We start from the raw sequence: 17,132 nt of genomic DNA, 5'->3' as shown, positions 1-17,132 counted from the left end.
GATAGAGAATTTAAAAAACAAGTATACTTTTAAATGGAAAACAAAGACAATAAAATATTTGTGAGTAAACCTGACTAATAGAAAGGCTGACCTGATTGAATACAATTATACTCCACTATTAAAACAGTTGGAAAAAAATTTAAAGGACTGGCTATACAAGGAACTTTCATGGATGGGTAGAATAGCAACCTTAAAGATGTTTTTTCTGCCTAGGATATTATATATGTTTAGGGCAATCCCTAGACTACTCCCCAAATATTGGATAAACAGATTTAACAAAATAATGAATAGGTATATCTGGCAAGATAAAAGGGCAAAAATTGCAAAAGAAATCTAATAAGACCTTGAAATAAAGGGGGGGGGGGTAGCTCTACCAGATATACAACTATATCCGTATGCATGCATACTTAATCAACTCCCAGAAATGATGAATAAAGAAAAACTTAAACCATGGGCAAAATTAGAAGATAGTACCCTGGGAAAGTTCCAAACTAGGGACCTAGTATGGACCCCACCAACTATGAGACTAAGTTTCAGAGATACCTTTAGAGCAACTAAAGACTCTTTCAAGGTATGGGATGTGTTTTTGAATATGCATGCGAAATTCACTACACCTCTAAAATATATGGAATTACAGACTTTGTCAAAGATAGTCCCGAATATAAATATCGAGACATGGGCCTCTAGAGGCATAAAAACATTAGAAAATATATTAGGAGAACATGGATTATTAACATTCACGCAGATTCAACAAAAATGGGAAATTCAGACAAAAGAATTTTACAAATATTTACAGATCAGGAGCTGGCTGAGACAGTGTCGAACAATAGAAGGAGATCTGAAGCAATTACCAAATAATGTAGTGAATAGGATGAATTGTGGAAATCAGACGGGAGGAATTACCTTCTGGTACAGGAACTTAATAGATATAAAAATGGGAAAAATCAAAACTAATGTTCAACTTAAATGGGAACAAGACCTAGATATCTCCCTAGATGATAACCAGTGGGAGAAAGTGTTTATAGATATACACAATATGACTAAATCGGTCTCTTACATTGAAAGATATCTTAAACTCTTTTATAGAACCTACTGTACCCCAGACAGAATGAACAAAATCTACCCAGCCCAGATAAATGTCTGCTGGAGATGTGGGGAAGGAGGAGCAGATTTGATACATGTTTTTTGGACCTGTAGTAAGATAAAAGAGTTATGGAGAAGTGTAGAGGATGTAATTGTACAGGTGATGGGGGAAGAGGTGGAATTGACCCCGCAGAAGGTTCTCCTGCACATATACCCGAAAGACTCCAAACAAAAAAATGTATATTTTCTAAATCAATTATTTATGGCAACCAAAACAGGAATAGCTCAATATTGGAGACAGGAGCAAACGCCACATATATCACTGATTGTGAATAAGGTTAACACTGCCTTTAGAATGGAAACAAATGATATAATAGAAAATAGCAAATTAAAAAAAAAATGGAATGTATGGAAATACTATATGGAAGGGGCAGGAGAAACCTTCTGGGAGGTCATGAATATATAAATACTGAAATATTGAAATAAGTTAAACCGCTGAAAGAATAATCCCCCATTGGTACGTTTTGGTTTACTGTACTATTGGTTTATGGGTTACTGCTCCTTTCCCCAAAATCCCGATCTTGAAAAAAATTTTAGAAGTTAAAGTAGGTTATAATTGGTTAAAAGGAAACCCTGTTATAAAAGGAAGGGTGAAAGGTGAGGGATGAAAGGTTTAGAATGATAGGGAAAGTTGGTAAGAATGAAGTGGGAAGGACGTAATATGAAATACGTAAGATAAAAGCTTAGGCCCGGATAGGCCTTGATATGACGTGATGAATGTAATAGATGAAATTGTTTATGTAGATATGTAAAAGATATAATACATATTGAATGTTATGTGAAGTCATAAAATAAAAATTTAAAAAAAAAAAAAAAAAGGTGCAGTCTCTGCCCAACATACTGTAGGTGGCAGACAGAAATGTGGGCGCTCAGAACACTCAGCTGCTGCAGACATAGACTATATGGGCACAAGGCAACTACGTGCTGTGTATTTATAATCTGTCTCTTAACACTGGAGGATGTGCCAAGACTCCTAGATATGCAATTGTTCTATTACCTTGGAGCCGGCAAATGAATTACCAAGCAATGACCTTTATTATTTTTCAGCAGGCTCGAATGATTAGTAAAAAAGATAAATAATGGTGTCTGGTACTGAGTAACTGTATCAGTGTATGTGTGAGGCAAATGCTTCCAATGCTTACGAGGTAGATTGATGCCCAGACCCTACAACAGGACAGTGACATTGCATGGCAGTTTACATTTATTACACAGTGAGATCAATCCCTTCTCTGCAATGGAAGTACCTTTTGTTTGATTCAGTTCCAATGTGTATGATGTAGTGATCGGGGACAGCCCTTCTTCCTGTACATGGCTCTAGCCCATATGCACGTGCCTCTGTCACCTGTTCCTGTGGCTGCCCAACGTGGACCCTATGAGGAGAGTTTGCTAGAGATGGACCACCTAATTGGAGAGATAAGAGCCAGAACTGATAACAACACACTCATCTGGTTCACAGGTACTTCAGGCAGTGACTTCATGCTGTGCAATGACTTGTCTCTGGTTTCATTCATACTGCATGAACTATACTAGGATATCAGTCATTTCTATATCTTATAACATTTTATTCCTATTCTGCAGGTGACAATGGTCCTTGGGCTCAGAAATGCCATCTTGCAGGAAGTGTCGGGCCTTTCATGGGAGCCTGGCAAACTACACAAGGTGATCCTCAAGCTCTGAACTGTAGATGATAATGGGGGGTATATACAATGCGATATTTCCAGCAGTTGGAAATAATGGCACACATCTATTCAATGCAGCCATTTCTGGTGCACTGAAAGCATTCATATTTAACGTTTTAAAAATTTGAATCTGCATTATTGAAAATGCCCGCTGGATTGTGGAATCCGCAGCTATTTTTGACAATCTGTGGCCATTTTGGACAATGGGGGTTATTCTTATTCCCTCGGAAAGGCACAAACACTCTCTAATGAACAAAACCATATGCACTGCAGGTGGGGCTGATGTAACATGTGCAGAGATAGTTAGATTTGGGTGGGGTTTGTTCTTCAAACTGATATCTATATTGCAGTGTAAAAATAAAGCAGCCAGTATTTACCCTACACAGAAACAATAAAACACTCAAATCTAACACTCTCTGCACATGTTACATCAGCCCCACCTGCAGTGCATATGGTTTTGTTCCATTAGAGAGTGATTGCGCCTTTCCGAATGAATCAGAATAACCCCCTTAATACACACAGCGCTGCTGATACCTGGGATAATCAGCTAGCACATATATTCAGCTAGCACATATATTACAGAAATTATAACCGGTCTGTTTATATGTGCTTCCTCCTCCCTGCACTCTGGTTGTTGCCACTGGAGCTAACTCACAAGGAGGCACCTGAAGATCCTCCAAATGGCACTACAAGAAATGGTATACCCTCTGCTGATCACATACATGTCCCTCAGAAAATTGTTACACAAAAATGGCAAGCTGCTCAAATCAATTTATTAGCCAATTAAAGCTGCTTGCAAGAGATGGGGCTAAACTAGTTAAATCAGTAAAGCTTAAACTCTTGGCAACCACACTGTACATCTGTCATGTTGCTCTCACCAGGTGGTAGTGCCGCAAAGCAGACAACATGGGAAGGTGGTCATCGTGTGCCAACCATTGTTTATTGGCCAGGGAGGATTCCACAGAACAGCACAAGTTTAGCATTATTAAGGTAGGCCTCTTCCAAGCCTTCAGTGGTTTCTTAGATGTGTTTAGGTTGATAATATTCAGCAAATTGTCTCAGGAACCCATGTCCCTCCATAATTATCTGCATCCAAGACATTGAAAAAAAACAGTTTTACTTGTCCATCTGCTTACAGTACACTCTGAACACTAATGGCTGTAGTACCAAAGGAGGTTAAAATACTCAGCAGGACAGCAGGAGCAGCAAGAATGGAGCAGGGTTTGCCCGCAGTTATAATCCCAGCGGTCAGAATCCCGGCGTTCAAAATCCCAACGCCGGAATCCCGACCACCAAAATCCCAAAACTTTCTCCCTCTGTGGGGTGTCCACGCAACCAATCCCCCCCCCCCCCCCCTTGTCGGGATTTCAGCGGTCGGGATTTTGAACGCCGGGATTCCGACCGCTGGGATTTAGAACCACTCCCGTTTGCCCAGCTACATAAGATATCCATAGGTTCTGTAACACATTCCTTTTTCTAAACTGACTATAATCCATGTTTTCATGTTTCTTTTTGTTTGATTGTTTTTTTACTGTTGCTGTGGGATTTACCTGGAAATAATTTATGTATTGCCTTTAAAAAAAAACACTGCTTTTTCTATGTTTTGTGGATTGGTCAGATAAATGCTGTCAAGATTAATTTATTGCCACGTCTGATATATTTCTTTCAAACTTTGCCAATAAGGGTCCCTTCCTATGTTTATAGATACTTGCACCACCTCACTTCCCAATTTATATGGTCCAAAAAAACATCCAAAGGTACAATGTGATCTCTTGGCAGCCAGACTTGCTCAATTTATATTGTGGAACCTGCCAAAATCATATAGAATATGGGTCACGATTGAAGCAAACGTTCTATGCCTGTACTCACCATCCACTTTTTTATGGCTACCTCGATTGTCTAGACCTAAATTAGTGTCCACCTTCCCAGTCATATCACTTTATTTATAAATATAGGATCTTGCAAACCAATGATATTGCATAGCTCCGTACCTCTGTTTGACAATCCTGACTTTCGACCTGGTTGTCGCTACACTTCCTTTAGGCTCTGGCAAGTTGCAGGGATCAGAGTATTTAATGAAATAAACAATGAGCCTCTATTCCACATGAATACTTTTATCGGTACTCTTTACTTAGTTGGGCGCCCGTCGCGGTCATCGCGGGTACATTTATGTCTGGCCGCGACGCGACCGACGCGATGCCCGCGATTTCCCATTGAAACCCATGTTAAACATGGAAATCGTGTCGGTCGCGTCGCGGCCGGCTATAAATGTACCCGCGATGCCCGCGACGCGATGCTCCCGATTTACCATAGGAATCAATGTTAAAAGGCGTGATGGACCCGATTTTACTGTTAAATGGCTCAATGGACCCGATTTGGCCATAGGAATCAATGTTAAATGGGCCACAGAGCCCATTAACCCTTAAATGTGCCCCCCAATTTTTAACGCCACCCCACGATCCACGTCAACCCGAAGTGTGGCGAGCGCAGCGAGCCCGCGAGGGGCGGCGGTACGCGTCCTCCGACCTTTTCATGCCCTACTATCCACTAGGGCGTGGAGTGAGAATATAATAGTGTGGCGAGCGCAGCGAGCCACCGAGCCCGAAGCGTGGCGAGCGCAGCGAGCCCCGCGAGGGGACGCGGATACCTTCACAGTTATACGCGTCCCCTCGCGGGCTTCACAGGTGTCCGTGGCGACGCCGACACCTGTGAAGCCCGCGAGGGGACGCGTCTACCTGTGAAGGTATCCGCGTCCCCTCGCGGGGCTCGCTGCGCTCGCCACGCTTCGGGCTCGGTGGCTCGCTGCGCTCGCCACACTATTATATTCTCACTCCACGCCCTAGTGGATAGTAGGGCATGAAAAGGTCGGAGGACGCGTACCGCCGCCCCTCGCGGGCTCGCTGCGCTCGCCACGCTTCGGGTTGACGTGGATCGTGGGGTGGCGTTAAAAATTGGGGGGCACATTTAAGGGTTAATGGGCTCTGTGGCCCATTTAACATTGATTCCTATGGCCAAATCGGGTCCATTGAGCCATTTAACAGTAAAATCGCGGTCAATCAGGCTTTTTAACATTGTTCCCTATGGGAAAATCGCGGTCATCGCGGCCATCCCGATTTACCCGCGATGACCACGATTTTTACCACCGACGCCCGCGATTTCAATCGCTGGCGCCCAACTAAGTAAAGAGTACCCTTTTATCAATACCCCCAACTTAGACACTGCCATTCCACTGTGAAACATACACTCACTAATAGATCTCTTACTGGGCCAGATGTACTAAGCTTGAAAAGTGATAAACTGTGATAAACCACCAGCCAATCAGCTCCTATCTTACACGTTACAGGCTGTGTTTGAAAAATTACAGGTAGGAGCTGATTGGTTGGTGGTTTATTTACTTTCCATTTTATCATTTTTCAAGGCATAAGGTGCACATACACGGTACAATTGCTGGGTGCGATGAGATGCGCGCTCCCATCACACATCTCATAGCACAGCTCAAAAAGTATGTGCTGCATATGTGTACGTATAAAGGAAAATACGTATAAACTTCTGTACTGATGGTACTATGTTCCTTTACGACTGCATAAAATGTTCCCAGATGTATCTAGTTTGTGCTGGAGATGTGGCAATGATACTGGAACTTTCCTACGCACTTGGTGGGCGTATCCAAAAGTTGTTGTTTTTTTCACTCCTCCACACTTTGACCAGTTTAAACATTCCTTTCAACTCAAAATACTATCGCCAATGTGTGTCCCAGATGTCAATCATCACCAGCACAAACTTAGGCACGTCATTTCTGCAGCTACAAATGCAATTGCTGCTGCCTTGAAGACCACTAAGGTCCCTACAATAAATGTGATAACCTTAAACGTTTGGCATGTGTACTCTTTGGAGTATGTGACTAGTATATTGTGCAACTCCAAAAGCTTTCTAAAAATTTTGGAGTAATGGACGTCCTATTTCCAGATAAGTCCATCATTCCTTTGAGACATGGTTATAAATTCTTCTTGATGTAAGTAGGGATCTGGGAGGATCCAGTTGGGCACTTTTGCTGTTACCCAAAGCCTATCTCCCCCTCTTTTCCTTCCCTTCTCTCCTATGTGGTTTACCACACCTCTCTACATTACTTTTTTTCTGTCCCTTTTATTTTCTCTGTCTACACAATTTATTTATTTTTTACAAATTTAGATAAAAAATACTTTATACAATGTATATTTTTTATACGACATGTGGATTTATGCATCTTCTGTTGATATCTGAGATTTATTGTAGTTATATTTTCTGCATGTGGATTTTGTATGTCTTTCATCTATTGAATAAAAACCGTTTAAAAAATGCATGTGCAACAGCATTCAGTGGTGGTGGGGCAGTTGGGAGACTTCCTGCAGTGAAAATGGGGGCATGGCCCCACTGAAGTGCCGCTATTGTAGGCCATGCCCCTGAATCTAGGGGGTGGTTCGGGGGTGCACCGGACCACCCATTAGACTGCCCGGGGTCTGTACCTTTAAATATTTAATCACCACTGCGGCCTGTTTTTTACACAAAAACATGGCCACAGGAGGGCTGCGCGCATGCCTGACTGCACGCAGCTCCTCCCAATGTCCTTTGCAGAGCGTGAGCCGTGCACCCTGGGCTGTGCGGCTCCCTCAGTGTCCTCCTCTGTCCTCCCTCCTCCACTTGCTGCTGCTGCGGCTTAGCGTGTGTGTGCAGCAGCAGCACCCAGCCAGCAGGGTCCGGGCCACGCGGCGGCGGGGAATGACAGTCCCATCCTGAGATGTGTAGAAGTTGTATATGGTGTGGTACACTACACTCAAGGACACGACCCCTGTTGAGTGGCCACACCCGCTTGTCCAGAGCGCGCCTTCGGCACGCACACAACTACATCCTTCACTTTTGTCGCCATGGTGGGCCTGCGTACTTTAAATGCCAGGGCCTATTTTTAATCACATTCCCACCCTCTCTCTGCTGCTCTCTTAGCATGTACACTGGCACCACTAACACCGCCCCTCCCCCACCCAAACCCTCTTTTATCATGGTGCCCCCCCTGTCATTTTATCCTGGATCCACCCCTGTGTACATTAAATCTATGAATAAAAAGTTCAATAGTACAATGTGTCACATTCTCACATATGTTTGAGTGCGGCCCCAAACACCCCCACACCCATTCTCTTTTGCAGGGTTTCCTACCTGACCCTCTCCTTCAGGGAGAAAATGCTCTGCTCCTGGACTTCCCTGGTAATGTATGATTGCCATCACCTGTGGTGAAACACCTTTCTTATCAATTACCTAGCTCACCACAGGTGCTGGCAATCATACATTACCTGGGAAGTCCAGGAGCAGAGCATTTTCTCCCTGAAGGAGAGGGTCAGGTAGGCACCCATGAGACTAAAGGTGCCCATACACGCACCGATATGTGCGCTGTGCATTTTGTATTTTGTACCGTGCGATTTTGGCACTTGTAGGGGGATGTGATGCGATGTACTGTACTGTGCAGGTGCGATACGATGAGATGCGATTTTAGCCACTTTTTTTTTTAATTTAATAGGTACTAATGGACATCGCAACGCATGTACTCCTGTACTGATGTGATGCGATGCAATGAAGCACAAAAAGTACTGCCTGCAGATACTTTTTGTGCTTTTACAACATTGTACCTGCGGGGACGCGCATCGCATCCCCGCAGGTACACGGTGCGATTATCACACATGCAATGCGTTTTGTACTTTAAAAGTACAAAACGCACGCGATGATCGCAGCGTGTATGGACACCTTTACTGAGGTCTGTTACCATTGTGTCGCAACTCGTATTGGCACTTGGCTCTCACTGTGCATGCAGGAGGCACCTATCACCTACAGATGCCTCCTGCTGCATTTGCATTTTATATTTGCTATTGCACAGCCCCTCCCCTGCAGCTGTGCAACCCATTAGCATAAGGAATTAAACCCACAGAGTTCAGGGTGTTACCTGATGACAATTTGGGGTTTATCCTTCATTCTAAAATAACAGAATAGTCAAATCAAAGGCAAAAAATTAACTTGGCCACAGCTCCAAAATGGGGGGAGCCACCCACTGGTTCAGTCTGTCCAGCCTTCAGATCAGATAAAGTGTACAGGGTGACATGGAATATGAACTTTGCACCAACTTGTCCACTCAGGCAGAATAAATATCGCACCACTGTGCAGTGACGTATGCTGTTAATGATCTTCCTGTATCCACCCTGTTTGGTGTATATGTGATGCCACTTTAGGTACCTTTCAGAAAAAAACAACCTCTTCGCTAAAGTTCTCATTGTTGTGAAAGTAGCAGTGTTCATGTGAGCTGTTTAAATAATGAGCTCTGTTGGTACTTCTCCACACGAATCTACCACTTGTGTTAGTTTATAAAGGTGCCCATACACTGTGAGATTTTTGTACTAAATCGCATTGGATCGCGTGCGATGTGATCCGAAGGCAGTATAAACAGTATGTGCAGCATATACTTTGGTACTTGTTTAGTTTCACGGCGGCAGGCTACGCTACGTTTTCAGCATAGGCTAAGCTATGTTGTCATCGTAGCCCAACGGCTGCCTAGCGTAATCAGCGTAGTGTCCCCGTGGCAGCCCTGCGTAGTGTCCCCGTCAGGCAGCGTAGTCACCGTACTGTCCCCACGAGTTGCAGCTCTGTCCCTGGCAAGCCTAGTGAGCGCCTCTCACACAGCGCCGGTGACCACCAGATCTCCTGCGCTGGCGGATGCCGGCGGAGAGGCGATCATGCGGGCGGAGAGGTGCTCCATCTGCCTGAGATGCACGAGCATCTCAGATGCTTGTGCATCTAAGTAATTTTTGCTGTTAGGGGTTCGGTAGCGTGTGCGTCTTCTGCACAAAGGGGGGATTCGGTGCGCAAGTGCATCTCATGCACAATAAAGGACGCATTTGGCAGGGCTCCATGTTACATACTGGCAAATGCCTCCATTTGAAACCTCCACTAGCCACGGCAGCCCTGCAGTGTGGCGAGCGTAGCGAGACCTGCGCTACACGTCCTCCTAACCTGTTCATACCCCCACTATCCACGTCGGCGTGGAGTTGCTTTTATAAAGTGTGGCGAGTGCAGCGAGGTGAGCGGATGCGGATTACTTGATGTGTATTCCGCTTCCGCTCGCCACACTGCTGGGCTTGGTGGCTTGCTGCGCTCGCCACACTTTATATAATGAACTCCACACCGACGTGGATAGTGGTGGTATGAAGAGGTCATCAGGACGCGTACCGCGTCCCCTCGCAGGGCTCGCCACGCTTTGGGCTGGCGTGGATAGTGGGGGTGTTTCAGGAACACATTCACACCTGTCAGGTCAGGCAGGTTAAAATGGTCAATGGTTCCAACACAATGTAATAAGCGCTGACTATGCTAACTGCGTAACGCTGAATGACTACGCTAACTACGTAAGCTCCGGCTAGCCGTGAACAGGCGGGAACACAATGCTGATAATGACAGGGACCCCTGACTGACTACGCTAACTACGTAAGCCCCGAACGGGCGGAAACACTACGCCCATACTTTTTGTACTGTGCGATAAGATGCCTGCGGGAGCGTATGGGCACCTTAAGCCTTAGATCAGGGGTGGCCAAACCAGTCCTCAAAATCTATCAACAGTTCACATTTTCCATATCACCTAGCTGCTGCACAGCTGTAGTCATTACTAACTGTCACATTTTGTGGCAGGTGTCATCACACGGTGATTTAAGTTGGTTTGCAAAGCAAACTCCATCTTTAATGGACAAAACCATGTGCACTGCAGGTGGCACTGATGTAACATGTGCAGAGAGAGAGTGAGTTACATTTGGGTGAGTTATTTTGTTTCTGTGCAATACTGACGGCTTTATTTTTACACTGCAATTTAGATTTCAGTTTGAACACATCCCACACCCAAATCTCTCTCTCTGCACATGTTACATCAGACTCACTTGCAGTGCACATGGTTTTGTCCATTAAAAAAGGGGTTTGCTTTTAAAAACCAACCTGAATCACAAGTGAGATAATTTGCCCCATCACTGGATTTTTTTTAAATAAATCAGTGAGTAAAGAGTACTCCTGTGCTGGGTGATGTGAAAATGTGAACGGTCTCGAGGACCAAGTCTGAGAACACTGCCCCAGAGCAACTTTAGATCAGGTGTAATCCGGGCTGCTAGCAGAGTGCCACCATCCGTTCCCTTTCCTCAATCACCTGTTTACTTGATTCATAATGATGTGTGAATAATGTTAATCCCTTCATTACTAATCCATAGCTGTTGGACTGAGAAGCTTGTGGACTGCTGTTGATCCATCTAGGGCAGGGCTCAAACTCTTTCCTCAGGACCCCGCATGTTTTTCAGGTATCCTGGCAGATGCAAAGGTGTCCACATTACGGACTTACACATTTTTAAAAGATCCATAGGTGTAGCTAATAATTTCACCTGTGATTCTGTGAGGAGACCTGCAAAACATGCACTGTGTGGGGTTCTGAGGACCTGTGGTCTAGGGTTATATTGTTGTAGTGCAGGGTTGCCAACCTGGCCCTCTCCTTCAGGGTGAAAATGCTCTGTTCCTGGACTTCCCTGGTAATGTATGATTGCCATCACCTGTGGTGAAACACCTTTCTTATCAATTACCTAGCTCCCCACAGGTGATGGCAATCATACATTACCAGGGAAGTCCAGGAACAGAGCATTTTCTCCCTGAAGGGGATTAGCCTAGTATTGCTTTATAACCCTTGCCCCTCCAGTGTTCTGTGACTGACTTATTTTGCGTTAGCTACCTGTATTAGCTGCTTGTATCATGTTTGTTTTCTATCCAATGCTGTGTTGTGTAATAGTTTGTTTTATTTTTTTGTGTTTGATAGTGCAGAAACATAAAGATTGACAGTTCGTAAATAAAGGGGAACTGTGTCAACCCTTTTAAAGAGTGGGCAAGTAGCTTATATCAGTTTCTGCATATTATTTTATAAGCCTTACTTGATAAATGCTTATTAAACGTATTGGCAGATTTGGATAACCTCTCCATTACTTGTCTTAGTTTTGTAGTTTTGCCTCTGAGGGCAGTATTCAATGAGGATAATTCGCCCTGATTCACGGCGAATTTGTGCTATTTTCGCATTGGAAGGTGATTTTTTTGGGTCAGAAAGTGAATCACCCTATTCATCATGCACTTCTCGCCGTCTTTCTAAGTGATTGTCGCCGTGTAGCAAATCACCATCTTTTCATGGTGAAGTGGAATGTGAACTTTTAAAATGCTTATAGCACATGAATATATATTTAATTAAAAAATTATTATTATTTTTTTTACACATAGCAGCCAGCAGGGGGCTGGGAGCCGAGAGCCGCTCATTAGATATTCATATATTCACTGCTCCCAATCATTACATATGCACGATCGGGTGAAGTGAATATCCGGTCCCCTGCTGGCTCTCCCGGGGGGCAGCCTGTGCTGCCTGGCTCCTGGGGAGCCCACCTCCCCCCCACATACGTTCTGGGGCAGGCAGGGAGACTTCCATCTCCCTGCCTGCCGCTGTCCTCAGGCTCCGGGGTTCACATTCGCGGTCAGGGGCAGTGAGCCCCTGCCTCATTGAATACTGTGTCAGTGAGGGCTGGCAGCGAGGGCTCCAGCCCTCTGGAACACAGCGAATGTGCAGCGAATCCTAAACAGGATTCGCTGCACATCGCGATTAGGGACATTGAATACTGCCTTGAGTCTTGTACCTTAGGCATGTCTCCTGCTGAGAGACAATTGTATTGATCAGTTGTTCACTGTCATATTTATAATGGGTGCAATGTGCACCCTTTATACAGGTCCCTGAGTCTCAAGGGGGCCCACACCGCATCCATTTTTTAATAATTACCCTCTGGAGTCCAGGGCACCATGCCATTTTTCTGGAGGTCCTGCACATGAGCCATAGACTTTATTGCGCTGGGCGGGGGAGAGCTGCAGCTGGCAGAGAAGAAAGGGCCCAAACAGAGGAGGTTGCACACGGGCCTCTTTTTCTCCTAACTGAGTGCCAACATCTATGTGAGAGATATGCAAAATATCCACTAAAAATGCCAGCATTGCTCACATTTGTTATATAAATTCAAATAATGTTTCTGATTATATTTCCTGCATAAGGTAAACATTACAGGTAATTATGATGAATAAAAAGGTTTGCTTGCCAACTTTCATACCTATTTTGACAAATTAATTTAGCACTCAAAGGGTTAAAGCACTCATGACATTTATTATAGATATAATCAATGTGATCTGGAAAGGATCTTACCCACCGAGGATCGCGTTACAACAAGCCGATTTATTAATCAGCACATACAGAAACAAGGCCTCCCTAAAGCTGCCGGTGGCTGCGGCGCAGGCCAAGCCAGCTAAGACCGCACTACACCGTGGCCAATTCCTGCCGGCTACAAGAGCGATCTGTAGCCCATAGTGGTTTTGGCACCCTTTTCACAGCTAAACCCCTGTTTTTAGGATTGTCAATACTAATGGGCACCTGAATGGAGAAACAATTGCATTGGTATACACACCCATCAGGGGATGCGCAAAACATTTGAATTGACCCCTTTACATTTGTACCTTTATTCGATATTGGTGCTTGGATTTGTGATAAATAAAAAATCCAGCATTTGGTACAGAATATAAAGGGCAAAGAACTGGAAATATATTTAGAATTTATTCCAGAATGTATTTCTTTTACCAACCAGGTAAAGCTTGATCCCTATACCTCTGTCTGATATATTTATAACTCTTCTTCTTCCCATAGCATGCTGGACATTTTTCCCACCTTAGTGACTCTGGCAAATGGCACTATACCAGCCGACCGGCGCTTAGACGGCAAAGACATCTCTCAGATCCTTTGTGGTGGGTCACAGGAAGGACAGAGGGTGAGTAAGATGACGATCATGCAAATCGGATTTGGCCTCATTCTAATAGAGGACATAACGATGAGATGGGATTCATTGCACTTTCTGTGGGTGCACAAGGATCTGGTTGGATCTCTGATGTAGAAGTGTTGGCTCACCCCTGCAAAGAGATTACATGCAGATGTCTTGTCAGGGAAGACCAGATTTCCTAGTAGGAGCGAAGTGACCTGCCTGTACCCTGACTAGCTGGATGTATTAACGGTTGTGTAATAGCTCATGGAAAATACTTCAAAGAGAAAGGTCTCTGCTATGGATGTTTACTCTGACAGCAACCAGCAGATGATTTGTTTTCTAGGTTACAAGTTAGTGAAAGATGTCTGGAACTTCTTTGACCAAGGACCCATAGACTACAAAGACATATATGTGAACTCCTGTGTTTAACACCTGCAGTGCTGGGAACCACACTGTTCTGTGCAGTGTGTGTTTTGTCACCAGCTGTTTTAGGGTTGGACAAAAGTTCAGGATTATTGAACGCCCAAAAAAATGACCTCATGTTCTGTAAAGAGATGGAATGCAGATAGTTCTAGTGCCAGGGTTTGCTTCACATCCTTTAAACGCCTCCTTGACACCTGCTGATGAACCCCAGCCCTTTAGCTGGAGAAAATTGACCAGTCACTTGTAACTCTTCAGCTTGTAGTGGATGCAAAGCAGGAATTGATTACTCAGTGTTCTGCCACACTGGATACGCAGGGCTTTTATCATCTTGCAGTATGCACTGCTGTCACACAGAATGTCACATGCTTAGTATCTGAGTGCAACTTCTACCTGGGGTCTCTGGCTGTAGATGAACCTGTCCCTCTACAGGTTATTATTCTAATGTGGAAGAACAGAACAAGGAAAAGTGCCCATTAAATTTACACTTTAGATTATTTTATTATTTATTTACAGTTTCTTATATAGCGCAGCATTTTCCGCAATTGGAAACAACAGTGGACAATTACAATTGGAAACAACAGTGATCAAAGAAACTGGGTAGCAACAGACCAACATAAAAGTAGGAGGGCCCTGCTCGCAAGCTTACAATCTATAGGGATAATAGGAGGGATACATAAGGATAGGATTCCATAGCATGGCAGTCCGATCAGATTACAAGACCGTCCTGATGAGATAATTAGATATGATTGCTAATGGAGGTTATGTGAAGGTTCTGAAATATAAACTTTGTCTGAAGAAGTGAGTTTTTAGGGAACGCTTGAAAGTTTGGAGGCTGGAGGATAGACGTAATGTGCTTTGGAGGGCATTCTACAGAGAGGGTGCTGCCTGAGGAAAGCCCAGCAATTATGAATAGGATCTAGTAATGAGTGTGGATGAGAGATGCAGATCTTGTGCAGAGCGGAGGGATTTGGCAGGGATATATTTGGTGATAAGTGAAGAGTTATATGTTGGTGTAGTCAGGTGAACGGCTTTGTATGTGGGCAGAAGTATTTTATATTGAATACGGTAGAATATAATCAATATATGGTAGATTATCAAGATAAAATATGGCCATAAAAGTGTGTAATTTGTGACTTGAAATAATGACCCATGCTGATGTGCTGCAGACAGTACTGAATCTCTGATACATTATTAGGGTCCCTAGACATTGCCAAGAGTAATTATGCCATCATTATACAACTTGAATATGAGTCTAACCCAGTGGTAGCCAACTCCAGTCCTCAAGAGCTACCAACAGTTCACTTTTTCCCGCTTACCTCACAGGTGCACTCATTACTCACTGACACATTTTAAAAGATCCACAGGTGGAGCTAAATACTTCACTTGTGATTCTGTGAGGAGACCTGGAAAACATTAACTGTTGGTAGCTCTCGAGGACTGGAGTTGGCTAACCATGGTCTAAACCATAGGTTGGGAACCTCAGGCCCGGGGGCCATATGCGGCTCCCATAGCCGGTCTGAGTGGCCCGCTTTGCCTGGAGTCAAGTACAGGGGAATTATCGCGAGAGGTCAGTAGTTCTCGCAAGATTCCTCTTAATCAACAGCAGCCAGAGACTGACAGTCCTATTCAGCGGCAGCCACCGGATCGTGGGACGGCTGTAGCAAGACAATTTGTAAGAGAAATTTTTACATATGGCCCCCGAAGGATTTTTTCCACATACAAACGGCCCTTGGTTCAAAAACGGTTCCACACCCCTGGTCTAAACCAAGGGTGGCTAAACCTGTCCTCAAGATCTACCAACAGTTTTTCAGGCAATATGTCAATCTATAGTAGGAATGAATGCAGCAGGTTTGAAAATGTGACCGTTACTAATGACTACAGCTGTGCACCAGCTAGGTGATTTTGTAAACGTGGACCGTGTGTAGATCTCAGGGACTGGTTTGGCCACCCCTGGTCTAAAGGTGCCCATACATGGTGCGATTGCAACGTTCGATGTGCGCTCCCGCGGGCATCTCATCGCACAGTACAAAAAGTATGTACTAAAACAAGTAGGTAAGAAGCACTTTGGGTGCAGATTGGTGAAAGCACATTTATTTCATAAAAAACTAATTGTAAAAAATAGACAGTGATTAAAAAGTAGTAATCCTCCCTTACCCAGTGATGGAGGTGGAGCTTTAGGATGGTGTAATAGAGTGTTCCAGATGTCAAAGAGGGGGACACTCTGTTGGCTCCACAAGTCTACACTGGATGGGGTCCTTGTAAAAGCAATCCTTGTTGGACTGTACTTTGTACTGCCTTCGGATCGCATCAATTTGATCGCGGATTCGATCCGATGCGATTTAGTACAAAACGCACAGGAAAAATCTCACCGTGTATGGGCACCTTAAAGCAATGGTGACCAAAGTATATGATCTCAGGTTATGGACAGAGGAGTGTAGCCAGCTACTTCTGACTCCTCTGCAAAAAGAATGGGCTTGCTTTAGTAAAGCACACAATAAAGTGTCATTTTCTAGAATACAATGATTTCCAAAGAGGTTAATGATAAAGTCTGTTGAATTTTTTTTTTTTTTTCTATTTAAAACAAATGGTTATTGGGAGATTTATAAGAACATTTTCAAGTTACACCAGATTTGTAGAAATCACTAGTTGGGTGATTATAAGTAATAAGGAGCATCTTTATCAGATCCATATATATATATATATATATATATATATATATATATATATATATATATATATATGCATTAACACCTCCATCTGCCTTTCCAGACCCTGTATCACCCTAATAGTGGAGCAGGCGGGATAATTGGGAATATAGAAGCGCTTCGGGTGGGTCACTACAAGGCCTTCTATACCACAGGTATAGTATTACTCTACTGTTTTTGTAACCATGTCAAGCCTTGATAGTTGGTATATATCCCTAAAGAGTTACACATGTTGTATTTAAGCAATACTATTACGTGCAACAGGTGTGATAACATCACATATATCAGGCTCATTACTGGCATTTTGTATGGTCTGT

General features: G+C 43.9%; 1 protein-coding gene across 5 annotated transcripts in view; it reads left to right on the top strand.

The window, feature by feature from the left end:
* Positions 1 to 17,132, top strand: part of ARSG (arylsulfatase G) — an 85,573-nt gene that overhangs the window by 63,639 nt on the left and 4,802 nt on the right. For all 5 annotated transcript variants that reach the window (XM_083148122.1, XM_083148119.1, XM_083148121.1 and 2 more), the window contains 5 exons: positions 2,424 to 2,599; positions 2,722 to 2,802; positions 3,704 to 3,812; positions 13,576 to 13,696; positions 16,880 to 16,970. In XM_083148122.1, coding sequence (XP_083004248.1) covers positions 2,424 to 2,599; positions 2,722 to 2,802; positions 3,704 to 3,812; positions 13,576 to 13,696; positions 16,880 to 16,970 — 578 coding nt within the window. The remainder of the gene's footprint in view (positions 1 to 2,423; positions 2,600 to 2,721; positions 2,803 to 3,703; positions 3,813 to 13,575; positions 13,697 to 16,879; positions 16,971 to 17,132) is intronic.

Source organism: Crinia signifera, chromosome 6, assembly GCF_055691185.1.
Source record: "Crinia signifera chromosome 6, ASM5569118v1, whole genome shotgun sequence".
Classification (NCBI taxonomy): domain Eukaryota; kingdom Metazoa; phylum Chordata; class Amphibia; order Anura; family Myobatrachidae; genus Crinia; species Crinia signifera.
Note: the sequence above shows the minus strand (reverse complement) of the source record. Positions and strands in the feature narration are given on the sequence as shown.